At 41.3% G+C, this 22,184-nt stretch overlaps 1 protein-coding gene across 6 annotated transcripts in view; it reads left to right on the forward strand.

Annotated features, from left to right (window-relative positions):
- Positions 1-1,413: 1,413 nt before the first annotated feature.
- The window catches only part of LOC125457487 (mucin-4-like), a 165,982-nt gene continuing 145,211 nt past the window's right edge, over positions 1,414-22,184 (forward strand). For 5 of the 6 annotated variants that reach the window (XM_059651135.1, XM_059651134.1, XM_059651137.1 and 2 more), the window contains exons 1-4: positions 1,414-1,522; positions 12,767-12,868; positions 16,140-16,241; positions 21,207-21,311. In XM_059651135.1, the coding sequence (XP_059507118.1) occupies positions 1,465-1,522; positions 12,767-12,868; positions 16,140-16,241; positions 21,207-21,311 (367 nt within the window). In that variant the 5' untranslated portion in view covers positions 1,414-1,464. Of the gene's footprint in view, positions 1,523-1,587; positions 1,647-12,766; positions 12,869-16,139; positions 16,242-21,206; positions 21,312-22,184 lie in introns of those variants that run through there. The other variant, XM_059651139.1, reaches the window with a different exon arrangement.

Genomic DNA, 22,184 nt, shown 5'->3' on the forward strand with positions numbered 1-22,184 from the left:
TCATTCAACATCATCCCTCAGCCCCCTCTTTGGAGGCTGTATGACATCTGCTGGAGGTTCCTGTTGTTGTTGAGCATGCTGACAACATTGTAATTGCTTCTCTTCAACATCATCTTCTTATTAGAAGCAATGCCTCAAGAACTGTAGCCTTTCCAATGTCCATGTCTGATGAACAACCAGATAATCTGTCAGGAATGTCAGGAAAAAACACTACTTCTTTGATGATACTCCTGAAGCTTCACATCAATTACTAGAAAGCTTCAATGAGAAGTACTGAAATATCTAATATTATCAAAACATCTGAAACAAAGTACTGTGGATAGTGAAAATCTGAACTAAAAGAAATAGTAGAGAAACTCAGCTGATTTGGCAGTGCCTGCAGAGATAGAAACAGATTTAACATTTCAAGTCCAATGTGAGTCTTCTTCAGAACTGTATGCATTCAAAGTGAATGAGCAAAAAGAAATGAAGCTGACAGCCATAAGATGCATCCTGTATAAATGTATGAAATGTACATCCGTCGCTGCATACAAAGCAATTTGGCAGAAGCACAAGATGTCCCTGAGCTCCAATACCAATCCTGAAGGGATGAGATAGTATTAGAGTTAGAGCAAGAGAATGTGATGAATTGGTGAGGTGGTGATTTGCTGGTGCTGACTTGATGGTGTAGGTGGGCTGGTGTCCACAGAGCATGTAGAAAAATTTGTGGTGAGGACAGAGTTGGTTCAAGGGAAGTTCAAGCAAGTAACAAGCTTCAGTCACCAGACAAATTCTCTGACCTTCGTGTCCAGAATTGACAGCTTCTAATTGCTGGGAAAGTGGAGGAGAATTGGAAGTAATGTAAAATTGAATCAACTCAGGATAATAATAAGATGCAAACATAGTATAGTGGCCACTCAAAAAATGTGATTCTGAATTCACTATTTAAAGCTGAAGAAGAAAGGGGGGATTATTTTCTGTTATGCAGGTTTAACTGTTAACTCCATATCTATGCTTGGAAGTGCCCAACCTCACCTCTGTCTCAGTAGTAAAATGGTTACCTTACTTCCAGTTGAGTGCTGTCCAAAACATTGCCGTGATTTTTATCTTTAGAGATACCACGTATCTTGTATTTAAACCTCTCTCTCTCAGGCTTGGAATGTTAAAGATACTTCTCACATTTTTTTCAATGAAACCCTAACAACAAATTATAGCTCCCTTGAGAACCCTGGTAGGAATGCATTGAAACATAATTAGCACCTATTCAGTGCTGACAACACAAATAACCAAGTTTACAAGTATTGAAAACAAAGTATTGTTTTCTATTGAAATACGTGCAATTGAATATCACCTGCTCATTACGTCTGTTCAACCAGTCTCGAAAACTATTCCCACTCTCATTGGAATGAATCATTAAAGCCATTGTAAAGGCGGTATGCAGGTGCGATTATAATTCAGTTTAGGGGAAAGCTGTTCAAAAGCAACATGTTGTGGATCTGCTGCACTCTCTTAATCGCGTTCGCTCAAGGCCAAGAGCTTACAGGTAAGAAAGCGATGCATAAATCTCTTCAGTATTGTTCTCCTTTCTCCTTTCAGGCTTTTAGCTGGAGTCTGGAAAAAGAGAAAATGTAAGAACATTACAAACATTTAAAAGAAAGTTATAAAAGGTAAGGTAAATATTCAAATCTAAAGTCTCTCCATCCACGCAGCGCCTTCCAATTCCATCCTTTAGTGGAGAGATCCTAATGGCTGCTAGGCTCACCAATGTTATTTAGTTCTTCACTCAGCTCCAGCAGCTGAGGTATATATATGATCGGAAGTTGTCAGTGTTAACGGACTGGTCACCGAGATATGCTAAAGCCTGCTCACGTTTTTCTATCTGAAACTACGCTTTTTTTCAACATTCATTGATGACCAAGAAACAGAAAGCTAGCTAATCCCTTTTCTTAGTCCGTGTAGAATCGAGCCATCTTAACACTAAACCGGAATCATCTTGGGATCAAATAACTTGTGCCTTGCTTGCTACTCAATTGGCCAACCTCGAACTAGATGACAAGTAAGGGAATTAAAATAATAAAGTGTGAAGCTGGATGAACACAGCAGGCCAAGCAGCATCTCAGGAGCACAAAAGCTGACGTTTCGGGCCTAGACCCTTCATCAGTGAGGGGGATGGGGAGAGGGTTCTGGAATAAACAGGGAGAGAGGGGGAGGCGAACCAAAGATGGAGAGAAAACAAGATAGGTGGAGAGGTGAGTATAGGTGAGGAGGTAGGGAGGGGATAGGTCAGTCCAGGGAAGACGGACAGGTCAAGGAGGTGGGATGAGGTTAGTAGGTAGGAAATGGAGGTGCAGCTTGGGGGGGGGGGGGAGGAAGGGATGGGTGAGAGGAAGAACAGGTTAGGAAGGCAGAGACAGGATGGGCTGGTTTTGGGATGTAATGGGGGGAGGGGAAGAGCTGGGCTGGTTGTGTGGTGCAGTGGGGGGAGGGGACGAACTGGGCTGGTTTTGGGATGCAGTGGGCGAAGGGGAGATTTTGAAGCTGGTGAAGTCCATATTGATACCAGTGATAATGGGATTTGCAGATGCTGGAGAATCCAAGATAATAAAATGTGAGGCTGGATGAACACAGCAGGCCCAGCAGCATCTCAGGAGCGCAAAAGCTGACGTTTCGGGCCTAGACCCTTCATCAGAGAGGGGGATGGGGTGAGGGTTCTGGAATAAATAGGGAGAGAGGGGGAGGCAGACCGAAGATGGAGCTTTTGTGCTCCTGAGATGTTGCTGGGCCTGCTGTGTTCATCCAGCCTCACATTTTATTATCTTGGATTCTCCAGCATCTGCAGTTCCCATTATCACTGATACAATTTTAACCTCACTGTGAAGCCTCTTCCAGGGATGCCTAACCTGAAGAAGTTACCCTCCTCCCTCCGGACAAACCTCAGGGAATCTCTCTCCCAGTGCAACTCTCTTGTGATCTCTTCAGCCTTGAAACTGCTCGACCATGTCTTCTTTTCTCTCCATCTTCGGTCCGCCTCCCCCTCTCTCCCTATTTATTCCAGAACCCTCACCCCATCCCCCTCTCTGATGAAGGATCTAGGCCCAAAACGTCAGCTTTTGTGTTCCTGAGATGCTGCTGGGCCTGCTGTGTTCATCCAGCTCACATTTTATTATCCACATTGATACCATTGGGCTGCAGGGTTCCCAAGCAGAATATGAGTTGCTGTTCCTGCAACCTTTGGATGGCATCATTGTGGCCCTGCAGGAGGCCCATAATGGACATGTCATCTAAAGAATGGGAGGGGGAGTGGAAATGGTTCGCAACTAGGAGGTGCAGTTGTTTATTGCGAACCGAGCGGAGGTGTTCTGCAAAGCGGTCCCCAAGCCTCCGCTTGGTTTCCCCAATGTAGAGGAAGCCGCACCGGGTACAGTGGATGCAGTATACCACATTGGCAGATGTGCAGGTGAACCTCTGCTTAATGTGGAATGTCGTCTTGGGGCCTGGGATAGGGGTGAGGGAGGAGGTGTGGGGGCAAGTGTAGCATTTCCTGCGGTTGCAGGTGGAGGTGCCGGGTGTGGTGGGGTTGGAGGGCAGTGTGGAGCGAACAAGGGAGTCACGGAGAGAGTGGTCTCTCTGGAAAGCAGACAAGGGTGGGAATGGAAAAATGTCTTGGGTGTTGGGGTCGGATTGGAGATGGCGGAAGTGTCGGAGGATGATGTGTTGTCTCCGAAGTTTGGTGGGGTGGTATGTGAGAACGAGGGGGATCCTCTTGGGGTGGTATCCATTGTACCCGGTGTGGCTTCCTCTACATTGGGGAAACCAAGCAGAGGCTTGGGGACCGCTTTGCAGAACACCTCTGCTCGGTTCGCAATAAACAATTGCACCTCCCAGTCGCGAACCATTTCCACTCCCCCTCCCATTCTTTAGATGACATGTCCACTATGGGCCTCCTGCAGTGCCACAATGATGCCACCTGAAGGTTGCAGGAACAGCAACTCATATTCCGCTTGGGAACCCTGCAGCCCAATGTTATCAATGTGGACTTCACCAGCTTCAAAATCTCCCCTTCCCCCACCGCATCCCAAACGAGCCCAGTTCGTCCCCTCCCCCCACCGCACCACACAACCAGCCCAGCTCTTCCCCTTCCCCCGCTACATCCCAAAACCAGCCCATCCTGTCTCTGCCTCCCTAACCTGTTCTTCCTCTCACCTATCCCTTCCTCCCACCCCAAGCTGCACCTCCATTTCCTACCTACTAACCTCATCCCACCTCCTTGACCTGTCCATCTTCCCTGGACTGACCTATCCCCTCCCCACATCCCCACCTATGCTCTCCTCTCCACCTATCTTCTTTTCTCTCCATCTTCGGTCCGCCTCCCCCTCTCTCCCTATTTATTCCAGAACCCTCATCCCATCCCCCTCTCTGATGAAGGGTCTAGGCCCGAAACGTCAGCCTTTGTGCTCCTGAGATGCTGCTTGGCCTGCTGTGTTCATCCAGCTTCACACTTTATTATCTTGGATTCTCCAGCATCTGCAGTTCCATTATCACTGAAGGGAATTAAAATAATTAGGTTGTCCCCATGCAAGGTTTTCTCTAAACTAGCATTTTCCAAGTGCAGGTCAGGATCCCAGAAGGGTTCTGGGCTATGCAAAATTTTAAAAAAAGCTAAACCCCAATAGTCTTTCAAGTTCTTAGGGCTGTTTTCTCATTAGAAAAGTGAGACAGCTGGTGTTGGCTCAACCTGAGGATCACCACATCTCAGGCAAGGGGAGATGTCAAGAAGCAAAGCTCTTCAGGGTAATCTCACACAGTGCAGAAACTGAATCTCCACTATTGGCATCATTCTGCACTGCAAACTAGCCATCCAGCCAACTGAGCTAACCCCAAGCCCTACATGCTAGGAGGCAGCAAATATTACAGTAGAGTGCCAACTGAGTTGCAGCATCTCTGCTCCCATTCTAACATGTTCCTACCCTCACAGCCATCTTCTCTTCCCTGTCCCTGCTTTTACAGTTCTCACTGAAGGTTCACAAATATTTTCAAGCCTCCTAAGAAAGTGAAGGGGTTGCGGGGGGGAGGAGTTGTTCATCACAATATGGGTAAAGTTTAGGAGGCAGTGCACTAGGCTACAAGCCACATTGTGCGGGAATCTGAAAGTTCCTGTGCCAAACAATGGACATATAGATCAATTTACATTCATCCACACACATGGTCACATAACAAAGATCAAATACCCTGCATACTTGAAAAAAATGGCTTTGTATTAAATAATGAAGACAGTAGATATGTTCATGGGTTAAATTTAAAATGGATCATTCTTGTCTTCCAAATTGGTATCTGGTGAAATTGCTAGGCATTAGAGTAATAAAGTTGATGTTGTGGTTTTTTTTAAAATTGCAATGACTGACTTGTATTTCACCTGATTATTAAACATGTTCCAGAAATGTTCAGCATTCAGTGTGTTGTTCTTGGTCACACAAGAATCACAATCACAAAGCAAGGTAGCTAAGTTTTCAGATGATATCAGGTGAGGGGCTTGTGACCTTAACCTAGCAGGAACTTAATAAAAGTGTAATTTGGATCAAGGAGGAATTAAAATACAACATAAAGAAGTAACTTAGTGCATGCACAGAATAAACTTATCTGAAGGAATGTTGAGCCTCCAAACTTTGTCACCCACTAACTAACTGATCAGACCACCTACATTCTCTTCCAAATCATTGATATATATTCCAAATAACGGGGGTGCCAGCACTGATGCTTGTGGAACAGCACTGGTCACAGATTGCATGTCAGAAAAACACATATCCAAATATCCTGTGAGAGATAATGGGAACTGCAGATGCTGGAGATTCCAAGATAATAAAATGTGAGGCTGGATGAACACAGCAGGCCAAGCAGCATCTCAGGAGCACAAAGGCTGACGTTTCGGGCCTAGACCCTTCATCAGAGAGGGGGATGGGGAGAGGGAACTGGAATAAATAGGGAGAGAGGGGGAGGCGGACCGAAGATGGAGAGAAAAGAAGATAGGTGGGGAGGTAGGGAGGGGATAGGTCAGTCCAGGGAAGACGGACAGGTCAAGGAGGCTGTGTTCATCCAGCCTCACATTTTATTATCTCCAAATATCCTGTGATATTTGTAAACTCACCAACATTTATGCTAAACACCTTACTCAGGCATCAAGCTTGTCTCGTGGTTATTTGATTAAGTTTTGAAATCATTTGATTTTAAATTCTCAAGGTCATTCTGAGCAAAAAGCAAAGAACAGTGCACCACAGGAACAACCTCTTCAGCCCACCAAGCCTGCACCAATGCATAGCACCTTTCTAAATTAAAACTTTTCCGCTTCAATGCGGCCCGTATCGCTCTATTTCTTGCCTATTCATGTATCTGTCGAGACACTACTTAAACATTGATATTGTATCTGCTTCTGCCATCTCCACTGGCAGTATATTCCAGACACTTACCACCTTCTGTTAAAAAAAATCCTGCTTTTCAAATACCACCCTCTGCATAAAAAACTTAATCCCTTTTACCTTGAACTTATATCCCCTTGTAAGTGGCATTTCTAACCTGAGAAAAAGACTCTGACTGTACATTCAATCTATGCCTGTCATAATTTTAGAAATCTCTATCAAGTTGCCCCTCACCAGCTGATGATAAAGTGAAAACAAATTGAGTTTAACCAACTCTCCCCTCATAGTTCGTACCTTCGAAAACAGGCAACATCCTGGTAAAACTTTTCTGTACTCTCACCAAAGCCTCCACATCCTTTTGCTACTGTGGCAACTAGAGCTGCATGTAATATTCCAAATGTGGCCTAACTAAAGTCTTATACAGGTGCAACATGGCTAGCTAATTTTTATTTTCTATGCCCTGACTGATGAGACAAGTGTGCCATTTGCCTTCTTGACTGCCTTCTCCACTTGTGTTGCACTTTCAGGGAACTGTGGACCTGTATGTCTGAATTGCCACTGTATATCGATGTTTCTAAGAGTTCTGCTATTTATTGTGCATTTCCCTCCTCTAGTTGACCTTCCAAAATGATCTCACAATTTCCGTTTCCTCAATTTGCCATCCTTATCTTTCACTTTCACAAGAACATGCTGGTCTTGAATTCTAACTGGCCTTTAAAAGATTCCCTCAAGCCAGATGGGGATTTACTCTCAAACAGCTGCCACCAATATACATGCCCTCGTTCCTGCCTAATATTGTCATGGTTACTCATCCTGCAGTTGAGTACTTTCACCCAAGGGCAACTCTTATCATTATCCATTAGTAACTTAAAACTTATGAAATTATGGTCATTGTTCCCAAAATGCTCCCCCACTGCAACTTCGATCACCTGGCTGGGCTCATTCCTCAATTCCAGATCTAGTCTGGCCCATTCCCTATTTAGACATTTTATATATTCCTTCAAGAAACCCTCCTGGACGGATGCACCTAACAAATTCTACCCTACCCAAGACCCTCATGCTAAGGGAGTGCCACTTAAGATAGGGAAAATTAAAATCACTCACCACAGCCGCCCTACTTTCACATTTTACCATAATCTGTCCACATACTTGTTCCTCTATCTCCAAAATGCTGTTGGGATGTCTGTAGTACAACTTTTCCTATTGCCAAGCTCTACCCATATTGTTGTGTTAGATGAGCCCTCCAATGTTTCCTCCCTTAGTACAGCTGTGATATTCTTCTTTATCAGTAATACAACTCTCCCAACTCTCTATCTCACCTGAAACTCCCAAATCATGAAACATTAAGCTGCTAGTTTTGTTCCTGTCACAAGTCTCTGTTATAGCTATAACATTGCAGTTATACGCATCAACCCAAGCTCTAAGTTCATCTGCCTTACCTGTCCTACTCCTGCAGTTGTGCAGTATCTTGGTTAGGTTACATATAGAGTCCTGCAGAACATTTGGCACACTATAAAGCAAGAGAACAATGCAAGCACCAGAAAGCATGTACAACAGAGTAGGGAGTCTAACACTTAGATAAAGAAGAACTGCAAGGAATAATTTGAGACAGCTGCTCTTAAGAAGAGATATCTCAGAGTGAAACATACTGAAAAACTTCATAAAATAAAGAAAGTCGATCAAACAATGGGAAAATTAATAAAATGGAATTAAAGTTTGCTATGAAAAACTATAATGGAATAATTGTAATCTTTAAAGAAGCTGCTTTTCAGATACAGGCTAAGAAAATTCCAATCAGAGTAGAGGGTCAAAACCAGGGAACCTGAAAAGGGGATGAGAAATAGAGTACAAGATGAATCAAAAGGGAAGAAACATAATGCACTTTAGGTCAATTTTTCATGCAGGAACCAAGCCAAATATAATAATTTGAGGGAAGAAGTGAAGAAGAAAACAGGACTGACAAAGATACAATTGAGATTAGAATAACAGAAAGCATATAAGTAACCCAAAACCTTCTCCTGATATGTAAATAGTTCCTAAAATGTGAGGCGAGGCTGACTGTGGACACAGAGGTAATAAATGTCAACATAGAACTAGAGTAAGATACTTTGAGTACTTTTTATCTGATTTTACTAATGAGGGTGATGACAAAATATTGGTAGAAACAGAGATGATAGACATAATGCATGGGGTGAAAATTGATAGAAAGGATGTTCTAAAAAGATTGGTCACATTGAGAGTGGATACATCACCAATTGGTTTGCATGTCATCTTGTGAAGGGAAGTGGCAGTGAAGACAGAAGAAGGGTTTGCCAGAATTTACCAATCTTCCCTAGATACAAGGCAATGCTACAAGATTGGAAAGTGGCAAATGTGACACCCTTGCTCAACGGAAGGGTTTAAGAAGAATCCTAGTAACTACAGTTTAATGAGTGGTGGATATGTTTTTAAAAAGAATAATTGAGGGGAAAAAAAGACAGAAAATTGGAAAGGAAAAGTGCATTCCTCTAAAAGGAAAAAAAATCTGAAATGCCCTGAGGCCCTGATGATGACTAAAGACACAAGGGAACAACTAACAATGAGAGAAAAAGGCGTACATAAACAAAATGGAGAGCCAGTAAGAGAAATTATGAAACTATTAGGAGGAAACTATAAAGAATTGAAAATAAGAGGAATAAGACATTAATTTATGAAAGAAGAAAGTAAAATATTTTATAGGAACATCATCACATTTTATTTTAAATCTGTGATTGAATTACGAGCATTGAGAGATAAATCAGATAGAAATATGTCAGGTGTCAAAAAGCTGACAGATACATAGAACATAGAAAAGTACAACACAGTACAGGCCCTTCGGCCCACGATGTTGTGTCGTGGAATAATCATAATCCAAAAATAAAATAACCCAACCTACATTCCCCTCAATTCACTGCTGTCCATGTGCATGTCCAGCAGTCGCATAAATGTCACTAATGACTCCGCTTCCACGACTACCACTGGTAAACTATTCCATGCGCTGGGTGAAGAACCTCCCTCTGACGTCTCCTCTATACCTTCCTCCTAACACCTTAAAACTATGACCCCTCGTGGCAGTCAATCCTGCCCTGGGGAAAAGTCTCTGGCTATTGACTATCCATGCCTCTCATTACTTTGTACACCTCAATCAGGTCACCTCTCTTCCTCCTTCTCTCCAGAGAGAAAAGTCCAAGCTCAGTCAACCTCTCCTCGTAAGACAAGCCCTCCAGTCCAGGCAGCATCCTGGTAAACCTCCTTTGCACCCTCTCCAAAGCCTCCACCTCTTTCCTATAATAGGGCAACCAGATCTGGACACAATATTCCAAGTGTGGTCTCACCAGGGTTTTGTAGAGCTGCAGCATAACCTCGCGGCTCTTAAACTCAATCCCCCTGTTAATGAAAGCCAAAACACCATATGCTTTCTTATCAACCTTATCCACCTGGGTGGCAACTTTGAGGGAACTATGCACTTGAACACCAAGATCCCGCTGTTCCTCCACACTGCCGAGAATCCTGCCTTTAATCCTATATTCAGCATTTAAGTTCGACCTTCCAAAATGCATCACTTTGCATTTATCCAGGTTGACCTCCATCTGCCATTTCTCAGCCCAGCTCTGCATTCCGTCAATGTCTTGCTGAAGCCTGCAATAGCCCTCGATACTATCAACGGCACCTCCAACCTTTGTGTCGTCAGCAAACATACTAACCCACCCCTCAACCTCCTCATCCAAGTCATTTATAAAAACTACAAAGAGCAGAGGCCCAAGAACAGAGCCCTGCAGGACACCACTCAGCACTGACCTCCAGGCAGAATACTTACCATCTACAACCACTCTCTGCCTCCTGTCAGCCAACCAATTCTGAATCCAGGCAGCCAAATCACCCTGTACCCCATACCTCCTGACCTTATGAATGAAAATCTAATGAAATTGTTACCTTTAAGAATGGTGAACAGAGCATGTCCATAAAATTATTTACCAGTAAAGGGCTAGTGTTACTGATTGGAAAAGTAGCTGAATACCCACTAAAAGAGACATCAGAAGAATGTGTAAAAAACTTTAAAAGAATAGTCATTATGGACTTTGCTTGCCAAACATGACTGACTTTTTCTAAGGAGAAAGTAGACATGTTGATTAACTGAACTAATTAAAAGAATAAGGACAGATAATTTGCAATCAGCAGTCAAGTGACAGAATATATTGTTAGCTGTCTTCAAGACAGAAATAGAGAGGGAATGATGAATAGCAAGTCACTGATTGTGGGAGGGAAGTGCTGTTCCAAAAAGATCAATGCTGGGGTGATTGCTGTTCATCATTCATATCAATAACTTGGACATTGGAATCAAGTCACATCTCTGAGAGAGGCAATTATATGGGAGAAAGTAAGCATGCACTTAGAAAAAAAAATGTTAACACAGGACAGTAATCATGGCTTTGCCAAGGGCAGCCTGTGCCTGACAAATTTAGTTGAGTTCTTTGACAAGCCATTAAGGGCGTGGATGAGGGTAGTTCTGCAGATGTTGTATACTTGGACTTTCAGAAAGCTTTTGATACAGTGCCACATGGCAGGTTGGTGAGCAAATTAGAAATGGTTGGAAATTGATGGGTCCTTCGCAGCATGGATTGGAAGTTAGCTAAAACATGGGAAACAGAGAAAAGGTTTAGGTGGGCGAGAGATAATGGGAACTGCAGATGCTGGAGAATCCAAGATAACAAAGTGTGGAGCTGGATGAACACAGCAGGCCAAGCAGCATCTTCGGAGCACAAAAGCTGATGTTCTGGGCCTAGCATTTCTCAGATTGGAAATGAGTTGGAAGTGGTGTTTAAGATGATGCTTAGCGACTTTCGAGGGACATTGACAAGTTGGCCAAATGAGCAGACATTTGGTAGATGAAATTCAATGCTGGGAAATTCAATGCTGGGAAATGAGAGGTAATACATTTTGAAAGAAGAAACAGAGACAATACAGGCTCAATGGTGCAACTTTGTTTGGATTTGGAAAGTACTGGCTGAGGCAGTGGTAGAGGTGGATTCCACAGGAAGTCACATGAGAGAGCTAGATATATTTGAAAGTGATGAATTTAGAAGGCTACAAAGACAGGGCTGGAGGACTGTACTAGCTGGGTAGCTGTTTCAGGAGCTGGTACAGACGTGATGAGTTGAATAGCCCCTTTCTGTACTGTAAAATACTATGATTCTATAGAGATCTTTAAAATTTTGAAAAGCTTTGATAGGGTAGATACAGGGAGAATTTTCCTTTCATGGATAGACCTTACCTATAGGTGTCAATAAGACATAGTCATCAAGAAAGGAATTTCAGAAGAATCTCTTACCGAAAGAGTGATGGGAAGATGGAACTTTCGGTAAGAGATTCTTCCGAAAACAGCTCAGATGCATTTTGAGGGAAGCTAAACTGGCATATGAAGGTTTCTATTGTACTAATTTTACAATAGATATAACTGCAAACAATTGAAAAGTAAAAGAACATTTTGTTCATCATAACAATTAAAAAAAAACACTAACTGAAAATTCACGTTGTTCAACTGAACAAAGCTTTTTTCTCCACTATTCTAAACAATATTGTCAATATTATCAAAAAAAGGTGCAGGAGAACTAGAAATCAATCAAATAATCTGCCCTTTTTATGCTGTTTCTGGTCAATTTTAACCTCATTGAGCCTTGGCTCCAAATGTGGATTAAACAAGCTAAACTCCAGAGGTGAGGTGAGAATAACTGCTCTTGACCTCGTGGCTGCATTTGACCACATTTGACACCAAGGAGTCCCAGTAACATTGGGCATGTAATATTCAGTAGTTGGAGTCATAATGAACACAGGAAGATGATAAAAATTGTTGCAAGTCAAGCATTTCTGCTCAAGATATCTTGTTCTTGGCCCGCTGCTCTTAGGCCCACTGTTTTCAGCAGATTCATAAATCACATTCCCTGACAATAAGGTGAGAACTGGGTGTGTTTATTAACGATGGCACTTCTACGGGCAATTCCTCAGATAATAAACATATCAAAGCAGCCATTCTGAACACTTAATGAACAGTCACATACTTACATTCATTGTTTGCAACAAAAGCATGATCTCTGTGTTGGGTTGACTCAAATGCAAATAAATAATAACAGGTATTTCATATTTAATTTCAATTTAACTCAATTGATATTTTGTTCCCTGGCACCAGCAAAAACTCTATACAGAATTGAGAACTTGCATCAGTTCTGGAGAGAGAAACAGAATTGAAAAGTTATCATTACCAGTGACACTGTCAGGCTATCAGCCTGACAAATTAATTCTGCTTCCTCTTCACACAGGCTGCCTGATCTGCTGAAAGCTTCCATCTTTTGTATTCTTTACAGATTACCCAACTAAGGATTATTTCGACATTGATATTAAAAATGATACAGTAATGGAATCATCAAGAGCAGAAATCTCCCTGTCAACATTTCCACCATCAACAGGTATCTACAATTCCACTCTAATCATCACAGGTTAAAACAAGGCTGTAAATTCAAGAAGCAGAAACATCCTTTTTGAAAGTGGCTGTGATCTTTGCAACAGCTAACAATGCAGTATCACCTGATAAATTGACCTCCCATCAACACTGAAGATGAGTAGTTGGGATGTCTGCAGATGATTGCACAGTGTGCAGTTCCATTTGCAATTTCTAAAATGTAGTGATTTAAATCAGCATTTCTATTTTCCCAACTCACCCTCAGTTGTGTATACTGAAATTGTCACGCCCCTTTGGGAAGAATGCGTCGGTAATCAAGCTGTACAATGGCATAAGCCATCACAAATGTGTAAATGGCTGATTGAGTCGCTTAAGTAGTTAATTTGCCTGATTTTTGGCAGTATCTAGGGTTACCAAATTCACTGCATGTTTCATCAATGAGAACAAAACAAAACAAACTTCTTGATTATAAACAAACTTATCCTTTAACAGTTTATATTCTAAAAAGATTATGTAGCACAGAATTTTATAAGGGCCTGAATGATGTGAGCTTTGATGCTAAATGTGGCAGAATCACACTAAAAGTCCAGCAAGGCCTTTCTCGACTTCAAGAAGAGTTCACTGTTTCTCTTGTCTCGTGTCTATAACTTAGTTAAGAATCTTTCCAGGGAGTGGCAGGTTTCTTATTAAGGGGAATTTGTGCTTGTTAATGGTTTTATTAACTGTCTCTTTTGCCTCACTACTGTGAGGAAACTAGATGCCAAGAATTTTCAACACACATATCAGGGCAAGTACCTGGTGGCTTCAGCTCACAGCTGGCTATAAAGAGTTTCCATGTTGGTCATCACACAGCAGCATTTTAGGGTACAATCTGCAGGGATCAGCCGCACATGCGTTTTGTACACAGACATTGGCATTGAGACTTAACAAGCCCTCAGGATCCCTATGGCACCACTCCTATCCTAGCTATATGTTGGATTGTGTTGCCTCTCAGGGATGTCTACTTGCTTTCTTAGTGCTTGGTCACGAAATCCTGCCTAGGTACACAGAATCCGTGCCTAGCCTTGATGTGTCTGTCAGCACAGCCACGTAACAGGCAGATTGCACTCTCAAACACCGGACTTCTTACACCAACGTGTCAGTACCTGAACGGGCAGAGGTTTAGAAGGTAACTTTGCCAAAGCTTTCTCAGAGGCCTCTAAGTTCTGTTTCTTGGAAATTGAGGAGGTGTCTTCTGGCAGAACTGCCCTTTTCTTTGCGGGGGCAGTGGTCATTTGGCTGGTCAGTGCAAGATACAAGCAAGACGACGTTGTGGTCAAGGGCTAAAATGTAAGAAGCTTCTTTAAAAATGAGTTTTTTGACATTGCTGGCTGAGTCAGAATTTATTACCATGTCTAATTTTCCTTAAGAAGGTGACCATGAGCTGCCTTCTGGAACTGTTGCAGCCCACTTGATGCAGGTAAATTTGTAATTCTACTAAGGAGGGGTTTCAGGATTTTGACCCAGTGACAACAAAGGAACAGTGATATATTTCCAAGTCAGAATGGTGAGTGATTTGAAGGGGAACTTGCAGGTGGTGGTGTTCCGATATCTATGTGCTGCCTTTTTCCTATACTCGATATGAATTTGGAGGGTGCTATCTAAGAAGCCTTGATAAATTTCTGCAGTGCATCTTGTAGGTGGTGCACAATGCTGCTACTGACCATTGGTGGTGGAGGGAGTGAATTCTTATGGATATGGGTCAATCAAGTGGACTGTTTTGTCCTGGATCGTGACAAGTTTCTTGAGTGTTATTGAAACTGCACTCACGTAAGCATGTGGGGATTATTCCATCACACTCCTGACTTGTGCCTTGTAGATGGTAGGTAGACTTTGTGGACTCAGGAAGGGAGTTACTTACTACAGGATTCTTAGCCTCTGAGCCACTCTTGGGACCACAGTATTTATATGGCTGGCCCAGTTTAGTTTCTGGTGACTGGAAACTGCCAGGAGCTTGATAGTAGGAGATTCAGTGACTGTTATACCACTGAATGTAAAGGGACAATGGTTAGACTCAGTCTTATTGAAGATGCTGATTGCCTGACATTTGTGTGGTATGGAAGTTACTTGCCACTTGTCGGTCCAGACTTGGAAATTGTCCAGGTTTTGTTACTTTTGGACCCAGGCTGCTTCAGTATCTGAGGATTTGGGAAGGGGCTGAACATTGTGTAATTATTGGCGAGCAGCTTACTTCTGTCCGAATGATCGAGGGAAGATCATTGATGTAGCAGCTGGAAATGTTTGTACCTATGATAATCCCCTGAATAAGGGGAGTCACCCCTACCACGATATCCAGAAACTGAGATGACTGACCTTGAAGAACAACCAGTATAGTCACAAACAGCAGAGTGTTTCTCCTAATTCCTATTGACTCAAGCTTTGCTTGGTCAACTTGTTGTCACATTTGATCAAAAATAGTTTTGATGTCAACGACACTCACTGTTATCTGTTCTTCAGATAAATGTATTTTTATTTGAAGATGTGCTTTTAATCAGCTTTATAAAATATGCCTTCTACCCATTACAAATTTTTAACCTGTTCTGTCTTTGCCCCTTTCCATAACGGTGTTATATCCAATGGTGTTTTGATCATCACCCACTGCTACCTCATTCACCTGCCCTGCTTCATTTCCTGAAACAAGATGTTGAATTACACCTGTTATTGGACTTGTTACATGCTAGTTGATAAATTCTACACAAATGGAATACAAGAATTTTCTGTCCTCTGTTCCTGTATCACTGCATGTATTCCAGTTAACATTTGTCTAGCTGAATTCCTAACTATATTGTGCTGCAATTTTTGCACTCAAATTTGCCATATATAGTGTCACCTTTCTCCTTACATATGATAGGATGCCTGACAATGAGCGTACCCTCTACCTGGTTCTAATTTGAAAAGAATCTGAAGCTGTTTCAATGAGTGTTTCTAATTTCTTACCCAGCAGTCAAATATGTTTCAGATATAGAGCAAAATCTGGATTCTTGTTCCGAGAATGTCTCTCCAATTCAATAAAATAAAAGCACAGTTTTGATTCCATTTTTTCCCATGATCATCATTACTGTTTCTTTCAGTGACACCAAAGATGGTTGATAATAAATAATTCAGGTGTGCAGAGAGATTTTTTTTAAACATTCATGACATTTCATCTGATTTCAAACAGAATTGATAATTTCACATTTCCTACCATAGATGCTAACTGAGCTTTGGAATCTTCATAGTGTTTTCCGTTATTATTTCAGATTATAACAGCGAGGATTATCTTGATATTGATATCAAAAACAGTACAGGAAGAGAATCACCAGGATCAGAAATCCCACCATCAACATTTCCAACATCAACCGGTAATTACGATTTCACACTTGTCTTCACAAATCAGACGATAGTTGTAAAACAAATGTTACAGGCATCCATTTACTAAACTGGCTTTGATCAATATAATAACAAAAATGAGAACCTCCTGGTAGTTTCTTCAACAAGTTACCTGACCTCACACTTTATAAGCATCCCAGCAGCTGTCCTCAAGAGTGTTCCTCTCCCTGAAGAGTGGATGAAAATAGGCCCTCAAACGCAGATATAGAAGAGTATGTGAAACAATGTATTTTAAATTTTATTTGAAGTGAACTTCCAATTTATGTATGATACAAAATTAATTACAGCACTAATAATTCAAGGAAAACAAAGTTTCTTCTGGTTTCCAATGAAAAACCCAAGATCACTAAATGTTGTGGAGACTTATTACCAAAAGCTTTCAATATTTAAACTAGCTTATACTTTCCCTTATCAAGTGTTATACTACAAAATCTAGTGATTATAGTTAATCCCAATTTAGGGAAGAATGACCTCATCTATAATCCAGTGGGAGTATGTTTATTGGGAAACATACTGGAATGAATCTAATTAATCTGAGAATTGCCTGTGTGTGATTCAAATATTTATATATTAAGAGACCTGAATCAGGAGGTTTCTGTGGTGCAGTGATAATGGCAGTACTTCTGAGCTAGGAGGCCTAGATCAAGTGCATTTGCTCCAGAGACGTATCATCACATTTCTGAACTGACAGATTTTAAAAAATACTAAGGCCTGACAAAACAGGAAACACATAAGCACATGTGCTAAACAACATCTTTTGAACTATTCACTGTTCCATGAGGCAACACAATGCAGAGGGATGCAGATGGTGGTGACTTCCTTGTCAGACAATTGTCACTTATTATTCAGATTCAGTCAACAACTGATTTTTGGGCAACATCCTTTGATTCCCTACAGTGTGGAAACAAGCTCTTCAGCCCAACAAGTCCACACTGCCCTTGAAGCATCTCACCCAGACCCATCCCCCTATAACCCACACAGCCCTGAACACTACGGGCAATTTAGCATGGCCGATCCACCTAACCTGCACATCTTTGGACTGTGGGAGGAAACCCATGCAGACATGGGGAGAATGTGCAAACTCCACACAGACAGTCGCCCGAGGCTGGAATTGAACCTGAGTCCCTGGCGCTGTGAGGCTGCAGTGCTAACCACGGAGCCACCGTGCCACCCTGCCATCCTTAGAAAGTAAAATTGCCCATTGTGATAGTACAATCACTTAGAATTTTTGACCACAAAATATTATTTTCAGTGCATTAGTGATGCGACACATCCATGATTTCCAAAAGCAAGTTTGTCACTTTTAAAAAAGACTACTTTTTGTGTTCAAGGACGAACATAGATCAGCTTTATCGACTCTGCCTTCCACCAATTACAACTTTTATTCCTGTTCTTTCTCTGTCACTTTCCAAAATTGTCTTAAATCTCTAGTTGTATTTTGATGACCAATTCCATTATGGTCATCCTCTGCTACTTCATCCACCTGCACAAATTCATTGCCTGAAACTAAATCTAGGATTGTACCTCTGTCTCATTACAATCTGGCTAATAAACCTGCGTTGAATGCAATTCAAGAATTTTCTATCCTCTGTTCCATTCACACTACAGGTATCCTAGTGACTATTTGGGTAATTGAATACTTAACTATTATTGCCCTATGGATTTTACAGTCAGAAATGTGCCTACAAACTGTGCCACTAACTCTGCTACAACATTGGCGTCAGGAGTACATGCCTAGCAATGAACTTTTCTTTATTTCTGGGTTCAAGTAATATGCGCAAATTTGATATTTTGTATTGTATATAAACCCTTTTCACAGCTTTAGGTGATTGTTTTTAACCAATAATAACAAATAATGCTGCTCCCATCTGCATGTGCCTATACATTGCTGCAGGAGTCTGTTAGGGACGGTTTCACATCAATAATTTTAACTGCGTCACCAATGAACTTTACACAAATGTAGATCAGAAGTCACGATGTATGCTAATTATTGCACAGTGTTCAGCACGATTTGAAATCCCTAAGCTCCTGAAGCAGTTTCAATATACGTTTCAATTATTTTACCGAACAGTGAAAGACATATAGTCAACACTGGTAACAAAATCTGGATTCTTGTCCAGACAATAACTCAAACTCAATAGAATAAAAACACAAGTTTTATACCATTTATTCCCAATATCATCATTATCATTTCTTTCAGTGACACCAAACAGAGCAGATGGTAAATAATCCAGGTCCAGCAGAAATTGTGGAGAGAGAAGAAAAACCTGTATCCAATTTCAAATAGATGATCATTTTTCTCTCACCGTAGATGAGAATTCAGCCTCTGAAGTCTTAGGGAATTTTCTATTTTATGTCAGATTATCAGTGAGGATTATCCTCACATTGATATTGAAGAAAATAAATCAAAAACAGAAAATCATCCATCAACATTTCCACCATGTACAAGTATCTACTATCTAAGATAATAAAACGTGAGGCTGGATGAACACAGCAGGCCAAGCAGCATCTCAGGAGCACAAATGTGCTCCTGAGATGCTGCTTGGCCTGCTGTGTTCATCCAGCCTCACATTTTATTATCTTGGAATTCTCCAGCATCTGCAGTTCCCATTATCTCTATCTACTATCTAGTTGTCACAGGTCCATCTTTGGTCATAAATTCAAAAATAACAGAACCTATTTTAACCTGGTCCTAATCATTGCAAAAGCAAACATGACAACCTTGTCTGAAAAAGCTGAATAGAGCACAACAACTGGACCATGAATAAAAAGCAGAAATCCTTCAACCAGATTAACTTCAGGAGCTGTGGCAACTGTTACAAATTATGTCAAAGTGATTGCTGAAGGTGAGGTGACACTAACAAGCCCAAAATTGACCAAAAGAAAAGAATTAATGTCACCTAATGTGGCGGTAGAGATAGATGGGGTCAGTGACTATTTGGTCGGGCTGGAAGAATCAGTAAAGATCAGGCTATCTCATTAAGGATGTATGCCTTAGTATTCAATTGTTTACAAAATTTATAAAATCATGGAAGGCATAGATAGGGTGAATAGCCAACTTCTGTTTCCAAGGGTAGAGGGCACCGAAATTAGAAAGCAGAAGGTGAAGTGGGGAAGATTTAAAAGGGACCTAAGGGGCAATTTTTTTCACTCAGAGTGGTGCATTTATGGACTGAGCTGCCAGAGGACATGATGGAGACTGGTACAATAACAACATTGAATCAGCATCTAGATGAAGAGGAATAATTGGAAGAGATATGGGCCAATTGTTGACAAATGGGACCACATTAAATTAGGACATCTGGTTGGCATGGACAAGTTGGACTGAAGGTACTATTTCCATGCTGTGCAAGGCTATGGCTTTATGACACTGTTTGTACTATTTTGAATTTTGTTCAAAATGGCAAATTAAGAGGAAAGTGATAATGGGAAGTGCAGATGCTGGAGAATCCAAGATAACAAAGTGTGGAGCTGGATGAACACAGCAGGCCAAGCAGCATCTCAGGAGCATAAAAGCTGATGTTCCGGGCCTAGACCCTTCATCAGAGAGGGGGATGGGGAGAGGGAACTGGAATAAATAGGGAGAGAGGGGGAGGCGGACCGAAGATGGAGAGAAAAGAAGATAGGTGGAGAGGAGAGTATGAAGAGGAAAGTTGGCTTTTCAACTTTGCAAACTGCCTGTGGAATACAAAGATTTGTTAATTTTTTCACATACTTTTAAACTAAGTTCCTCACGGTGATGACAGAAACAAAAGTAGCAACGAATGGGGAACATAATTAATTGCCTGCTCACTGATTTCATTTTTTGTCATTTTTGGACTGTACAATCTTTAAAACTCGTGATAGCATTGCCCCAAACAGGGACAAATACATTGAATTCCAAACAGAGGAGAAATTTTGTCCAAAGTTAAAGTAATTGCCCAAATATTTGATCCTTTCATTTCACCCACTCCATGATGATTAATAGAAAAAATGTTCAAAAATAGTCATGCATCTGTGGAACTCAATACCCCAGGGAGTGGTGGATAATGGGACATTAAATTTACGGAAGACCAGGACAGATTTGTTTTTCATTAGTCATGGTTTGAATGGCTAGGGAGAGCAGCAAAGAAAGTGAAGTTGAGGCTAAGGTGGGAATCTGCTCCGGTCAGATGAAGCCATCATTCAAAGACATATATTCAACACCAAATGCTGGATTCTTGTCCAGAGAATGTCACCGAAGTTCAAGAGAATAAAAACAATCTTGAATCTAAGTACTTCCACTCTCATTGTTGTTTTTTTGGAATATTCAACGGTAAAACTCATGATAGCATTGCTCCAAACAGAGACGATTGAGTTGTATTCCAGAGGTGAGAAGAAAATATCTGCCCTTGAAAACAATACAGCATTTCAAAGCATCTGGCTTGAATGAGACAAAGCATAATTTATATTCAAAAGCATTAAGGACTAAACTCTCCACCATCTAAACTTGTACATGTCATGACAAATCTTTATTACATTACTGCACATCAATCATGTCAGTTCCTGGATGTCATTGCAGGGGCTCCTCAGTATATCCACTGGACTTTTCGGAAGCATAATGTCAGAAGAGAGATGTCTGCTCATTAATTCAGCATGATCATTACACTGGCACTATTAAGTTAATCAAGCGGTTCCATAATAGTAATTATACATGCACATCAAACTGTCAAATAAGCATATTCAACTATTACAATAGAATCTGTACTTGAAGTATATTGCACTTTCATTTGGCAAAATGAAATGCATTTGATTCTATTTATTCCAACTTTATCGACATTTTCATCTGTTTGAAGACACGAAATCAACTCGGAATGCATAAAGCATGTCCAAATAGTTTTTAACTTCTCAACTTGAAGTGATCATTTTCCTTCTCCCTCCACAGTTGCCTGACCTTACATTTTCTGTTTTCATTTCAGATTATGTTACCGATGATTATCCAAATTTTGATATGGATGATAGTGCAGGGACCACATCATCAAACGCAGAAAACAATCAATCAACAATTTTTCCACCACCAACAGGTATTTACAAATCCACGCTAAAGAACATACTTCAAATTGTGGCTGCTAATACCAAAATGAAGGACATCATATTTTTTAAACAGGCCTTGATAACTGTAATAGCAAACACAACAATATCAAAAGATCAGAGTACATCACAAAAGGAAGATAATTAACAAATCGTCACTAATTGTGGGTGAGAGTTTGCTCGCTGAGCTGGAAGGTTATTTTTCAGACGTTTCGTCACCATTCCAGGTAACATCATCAGTGAGCCTCTGACGAAGCGCTGGTGTTATGTCCTGCTTTCTATTTATCTGGTTAGGTTTCCTTGGGTTGGTGATGTCATTTCCTGTTCTTTTTCTCAGGGATGGTAGATTGGCTCCAAATCAAAGTGTTTGTTGATGGAGTTCCGGCTGGAATGCCATGCTTCTAGGAATTCTCGTGCGTGTCTCTGTTTGGCTTGTCCTAGGATGGATGTGTTGTCCCAATCAAAGTGGTGTCCTTCCTCATCTGTATGTGAGGATACGAGTGATAGTGGGTCATGTCGTTTTGTGGCTAGTTGATGTTCATGTATCCTGGTGGCTAGCTTTCTGCCAGTTTGCCCAATGTAGTGTTTGTCACAGTTCTTGCAAGGTATTTTGTAGATGACGTTCGTTTTGTTTGTTGTCCGTATTTCAGTTCACTAGCTGCTGTTTTAGTGTGTTGGTGGGTTTGTGGACTACCCTGATGCCAAGAGGTCCGAGTAGTCTGGCAGTCATTTTGGAAATGTCTTTGATGTAGGGGAGAGTGGTTATGGTTTCTGAGCCCGTTTTGTCTGTTTGTTTGGGTTTATTGCTGAGGAATCGGCGGACTGTGTTCATAGGGTACCCATTCTTTTTTAATACGCTGTATAGG

The sequence above is a fragment of the Stegostoma tigrinum genome, chromosome 14, assembly GCF_030684315.1.
Source record: "Stegostoma tigrinum isolate sSteTig4 chromosome 14, sSteTig4.hap1, whole genome shotgun sequence".
Classification (NCBI taxonomy): Eukaryota; Metazoa; Chordata; class Chondrichthyes; order Orectolobiformes; family Stegostomatidae; genus Stegostoma; species Stegostoma tigrinum.